Source organism: Ictidomys tridecemlineatus, chromosome 1 (genome assembly GCF_052094955.1).
Source record: "Ictidomys tridecemlineatus isolate mIctTri1 chromosome 1, mIctTri1.hap1, whole genome shotgun sequence".
NCBI classification, from domain to species: Eukaryota; Metazoa; Chordata; class Mammalia; order Rodentia; family Sciuridae; genus Ictidomys; species Ictidomys tridecemlineatus.
Window position 1 is genome coordinate 15,312,116 of NC_135477.1, and position 6,098 is coordinate 15,318,213.

Below are 6,098 nucleotides of genomic sequence, written 5' to 3' on the forward strand. Positions count from 1 at the left end.
AATTACCCTAGTGAAGTACTGGCCACCTTTCGATAAAATGTCCCACATACACTTGAAAAGAATTGTTTAATCTTGTCAGATCTGGTTGGTTTCTTGTGCTGTTGGAGTCTTTTATTTCCTCATCTTCCATCTGGTTGCTCTACTGAGAGTGGTGTACTGATTCCTCCAACTACCACTGGAGAACATGTGTTTCTCCCCTCAATCTTTGTCTCACGTATTTTGATAGTTTGTTAATAGTGCATAAGTTTTTATCTAGTTCTATTGATCTTTTATTAACACATAATGACCTCTGGTCCTTTTTGTCCAATATTAACAGTCTCCTCTGTGCTCTTTGGGAGATTATTTGCAAGAATTGCCCCGTCCATCATTTTACTTTCAACCTGTTTGTATCTGGGGATCTAAAGTGAGCCTCCTATAGACCACATATGGGTGGATTATGTTTTTATCCACTTTGCCAGCCTCTGCCTTTTGACTAGAGAGCTTAAACCATTTACACTTAAAGTAATTACTGATAAGGGAACAATGACTTTTGTCATGCTGCTATTTGTTTCCTACACAACCTCAGAGCTTTTTTGTCCCTCATTTCACAAATTCCCTTTTTTGGGGACTGGATACCGGGGATTAAACTTAGGGGCACTAGACCACTGAGCCATATCCCCAGACCTATTTTGTATTTTATTTAGAGACAGGGTCTCACTGAGTTAGTCGCTTAGAGCCTTGCTTTTGCAAGACTGGCTTTGAATTTGTGATCCTCCTGCCTCAGCCTCCCAAACCGCTGGGATTACAGGCATGAGTCACTGTACCCAGTGACTTTTCTAGTGTTCAACATTGATTTTTTTTTTTATGTAAATGTTTAAATTCCCTTCTTATTTCCTTTTGTGCATATTCTTTAGCTGTGTGTGTGTGTGTGTGTGTGTGTGTGTGTGTGTGTATGTGTGCGCACACGCACTTACCATGGAAATTATATTTAACAACGAAAGTTATCCTACTCCAATCTGAATTTGTACCAGGGTAACATCAATAACAAAAAAAGTAACAATTCCATGCCCATCCCTTTCAGTTCTTGAGATCATACAATAACATCTTTAAACACTGTGTATCTAAAATCATGAAGTGGTAAGTTTGGGGGGACTTTGTGTTTTTTGGGTTTTTTTTGCGGGGGGGGGGGTGTACTGGGGATTGAATCTAGGGGCACTGAACCACTGAGACACATCCCCAATCCTTTTTATTATTTGAGACAGGATCTTGCTAAGTTGCTTAGGGCCTCACCAAATTGCTGAGGCTGGCTTTGAACTTTGATTCTCCTGCCTAAGCCCCCCAAGTTGCTAGGATTATAGGTGTACAACACCTCCTCCAGTTTTCACATTTCCCTGTTTCTCTGCATGCCTTGTAATTTTTTGGTTGGAAACCGAATAGTTGCATCAAATAATATGGTAATTCTCCCTTCCCCAAGATTCATGGTCTGTTGTTATTTTGATTGTTTAGGGTGTCTCTGTTGAAGATCATCCTGACTGTAAACTTAAGGGCTTCTGGATCCCTTCTGAGTCTGCATCTAAATATCTTAGTCTTCGATGTCAGCTTCCCACAACAAGAAATAAAGGGGGAAAAATAGGCACCAGCCCCTAAGATCCACCAGAAGTCACCTCAGTCGTATGGGGAGGAGCTTCCCACAAAGTGGAAAGGTCAACAACAGTGGGCACAGCTGCTTGTCTGCACCTCTGTGACCAGATGGGGCATCAGCAAGCAGAGCACAGATCAGATATCTGCCATGGTGCTGGAGCTGAGGGCTGGGTAGCTGCTACTGTGCTCAGAGCTGAAAGTGATCAAAATGAAAGCATCTTGCAGTCCAAGGCCTCCCTGGAAGCTGGAAGCCTTTAACAGATTGCAGAATTCCAAACCAGACAGATTCTGCCAGTGCAAATGTTGTCTATCTAGGTGGACATAAATTTGTTACTTTTTACTCCACCATCTCCCATGAGTTCTTTTTCTACTTAAAATGTATTTTACTTTTCAGAAGTGTATATGCACATAAAAATATAATTTCCCACAACATGCTTTCATAAAAATAATGTTTCTAATAAAGTGGTAGGCAATTAAGGGTTTCCATTTGAGGAAATCAATGAACTTGCTGTAAGTATGGGGGGTTTACCAATTAAGTTTACCAAATGCCATTCAGGAGACCATCTTAGGTAGGAAATGGTTAACCCTGGGATTCTTAACCCAGTATGTGATACCCTTCTAAAATGCAAACTCATCATCTCACCCTCCCATTAAAAAAGTCAAAGAATTCAAAAACAAGCTTTTACATCTCCAGATCCTCAAAGGAAGCAAAAGTCTAAACAGTTAAGAATGCTACACAAGGACTTCACAATGTGATCCTAAACTGCCTCTGTCTCCTTTTATTTTTATGACAAGCCCTTATGATCCTGCCATATTAAATGATTCGCCTGTTCCTGAAGCAAGAATTTGACTCTTCTGGGCTCCCCTGCCTGTCTGGCCTAGCACTCCCTGGGCCTGTGTAGCCCTCTGCCTATTTTCATTCGCAGGTGCACCCCTGCTCACTTCTCAAGTTCTAGCTCAATCCTGTTTCTCTGAGAAGACCTTTTAATGTCTATAAGCAAAGCCAGATATCCCTTTCCTCAGGAGTTCAGTAATGCTTTTTATTCAACTTTGTTACATATTTACTCATCAGTAAGCAGAGTACAGTGCACATAATTCACGCTTTATAAATGTGCAAGTTTGAATAAGAGACACAAACATCTAAAGCCCAGGGAATAATGATATATTTCTTCATAGAGATGAATTTTTGAAAATAGGATTTAGCCACTGGGAATATTTAAGTTCTTGATAAATCTTTTGATTGGTAATTTTAAGACACAATCTAGTATAACTTAAAAGCATCTGAAGTTTCATTTGCATTTAAAGTACATCTAGATAATCACATTTTTAAAAAACTAAATTTCAAGATATTCTTCATTTTTGTACATGTCTATTCCATCTTTACTCCACAAGATCTGTGATCCTATCTCTTTTTTGATTGACTCTAAGAATAGTAATTAAATTTGTTAAAAACTAATTAAATGAAACCTTTAATCAATTTCATTTACTCTCATGTTTTTTTTTAAGAGAGACAGAGAGACAGAGAGACAGAGAGAGAGAGAGAGAGAGAGAGAGAGAGAGAGAGAGAGAGAATGAATCTTTTTTTGTAGATGGACACAACACAATGCCTTTATTTATTTTTTTTATGTGGTGCTGAGAATCGAACCCGGGTTCCGCCCGTGCTAGGCGAGTGCTCTACCGCTAAGCCACAATCCCAGCCCCTCTCATACTATTTTTTTAAAGTAAAAAAATCTGATAATTTTTCAAACTTCTACAGCAAATACTAAATATAATCTCATTCACTTTTGGAATCTGTAATACCATAAAGGAGGATTTCTAATGTGCTCTGAAAAACATTAACTGTAATAAATGGCTTTTTAATGAAGCGGGATGAAAGAAAAAGTATGTTATTTTGCATTCCACTGTAGTTCTTGTCATTTGATATTAACAGATATTTCTAGAGAATTGAGCTAGAACTTGCACTTCTTAATAAAAAATTTAAACCTTATATCACAGTGAGAATACTATACAATCAGGGCCAGATGTTTCATTTTTTTTCAAAGAACAAATTTAGGTAACTCTTTTAGACATACAAAAAGATCTTTTCAGACATCTGACCATGAAAAAAGAAAGTTGTGCCCTTATCCTCATAGATAAGCCTTATCTAAATTCTGTTTTTGAGTTAGGCAAACCATCATCACTAAGTTAACCCTTCATGAAAAGGCTCAGAGAGTTCTTAATCCATAGAGACAGCATTTAGAATCACTGAAGTCTTTCAAATGCTTTCTCCCATGAGCAAATGAGTCAGCAACTCGCCTACCCCAGGGCTATCTGTTAGAAACTCATCAAAGAGCAGATACCTTTATCGGAGTGCATGTGTTCCAGAGCATGGAGATCAGGCAACAGGTGAATACAGTTTATGCAGCAGTAGGTGAAGAAATCAAGGATGACCACTTTCCCACAGAGATCCTTGTAGACAGAAATAGGCTCCTCTGTGTTCAGCCATTCTAACCCTGAAATTTACACAAAAAATTACAATAGTTAAAGGAAAAGTCAGATAATTTATCTGAAACTTTCCATTCAAATGTGAATCTTTGTTTTTTTCTAAGACTAGTGTAAATAGTCAAACACCTTAGGAGATGATGAAACTATTCAGTCTGTGGCAGTTGAAATAAACATTATTTTGTTTATAAAAACCACTTTTTTCTACCAATCAATAAGGCAAGTCTGTAGAGGTTAAAGTCCAAAGAGGAAAGAAAGAAGGAAAGGAGGGAATAAGGACCAGGTAGGGGAATAGGAGGCACAGAGGATGGGAAAGCTGCTTTTATGGGGAAGTACGCAAATATAGTACGCAGTAGCTACTACATTATTTCAGAAGTAGTGTAACAATCTGTGAAAGGGGCAAAAATATGTTTAGGCAGAAATGAGGAAATATCAAATATTAAGAAGATCTAATTGCATACACAATTAGGTATAAATGAGATATTGAGAATGCAGCTCAAGCTTAAAAACAGTAAGACAGGACTAACCAAAAAAAGGAGCAAAATGTTTGACATAAAATATAACATACAAAATGCCTAAGCCAATCTCATAAGAGAAGCTGAAATGTTTTAGTCAGATGAGACCGGAAGTACAAAATAAAATATTTTAAATACAAAGTTGGAAGTAACATTAATATTGATGAAGAATGAGTTCCCTTCCCTTCAAAGAAAAATAGGATCTTATTGATCTGTACTTTTGTAAAACAGAATTTATAATTGACTATGATTCAAATTTTAACTCTGTACTATGATGATTTTGTTAAACTAATACTAAAAGTACAGCATCCCCATTTAACCAATTTAAGAAAATAAAGATAAATTCATTGCAAATAAATAAAGGTAGCTATTAAAATATTTATTGCATATTGAATTGGAAAATATTTTATAGCAACTTAAAACCAAAACTAGGTGGTATAAATACATATAGTACTTATCCACAGAAGCTGTGTGCCAAACTCCCAGTGGACACCTGAAAATACCAACAGCATTGAACCTTAACATCTCAAGCCTTTTCCACTGCAACTGAACACATTATGTTCTGGGCCCCAGTGACTTCTGAAGTTTGAGGTGTGACAGCATAACAAGCACCAATCACTTTTTCCTTCCTCACAATTTGACAGATAAGAGATTACTTCTTATCATAGGTCTTAGCAACCTCAGCATGGGATTTTTTTCTTATTGAGAACTTTCACCCTTTCACTTAAAGAAAGCCCTTTATAGCTTCTCTGTGGCATATCTGAATTGCCAGAATCACTACTCTTGCCCTCGGGGACCATTTTTCATTAAAATAGGGGTTACTTGAGCATAGCACTGCGGTACTGCTACATTCAATCTGATAACCAGGACAACTACTAAGTGTCAGAGAGTGGGCAGAATACAGAGCAGGGATACAGACAAGGGGATGTTTCACATCAAGGGACAAAGGGATGATTCACATCCTGGGCAGGACACAGCAGGAAGGCATGAGATTTCATCCAGCTACTCAGAACAGAACACAACTTAGAACTTATGAATTATTTACTTTGGAATTTTCCATTTAGTATTTTTGGACTGCAGTTGACCACAGGTAACCAAAACCTCATACAAGGGGGCCTAATATAGTAAAAACAAATTACTACTAATAGTAACAGGAATTACTTAATTAAAATAAAATTCTAGAAGAAAATTTCCAAATCAAACCAATATTTTTACCAATAGGCTTAACTAGTGAGGTTTCAGGGTAGTTCTATTATCCATTTTGATAAAAGTGTTAATTATGTGTCAGATCAAGCAATTATACAGAACTATTAGATACCTACTAATTATATATTTTTTTTTTTTTTTAAGGCAGCAATTGAACACAGGGATGCTTTTGTTTTGGGTAGTACCAGGGGTTGAACCCAGGGGCACTTAATCACTGAGATATCCCCAACCCCTTCTTTTTTTTAATTATTATTTTTTTATTTTGAGACAGGGTCT

General features: G+C 37.1%; 1 protein-coding gene across 2 annotated transcripts in view; it reads right to left on the reverse strand.

The window, feature by feature from the left end:
- Positions 1–6,098, reverse strand: part of Nhlrc2 (NHL repeat containing 2) — a 58,107-nt gene that overhangs the window by 49,276 nt on the left and 2,733 nt on the right. For both annotated transcript variants that reach the window (XM_013356548.4, XM_005320689.5), the window contains exon 2: positions 3,960–4,112. In XM_013356548.4, coding sequence (XP_013212002.2) covers positions 3,960–4,112 — 153 coding nt within the window. The remainder of the gene's footprint in view (positions 1–3,959; positions 4,113–6,098) is intronic.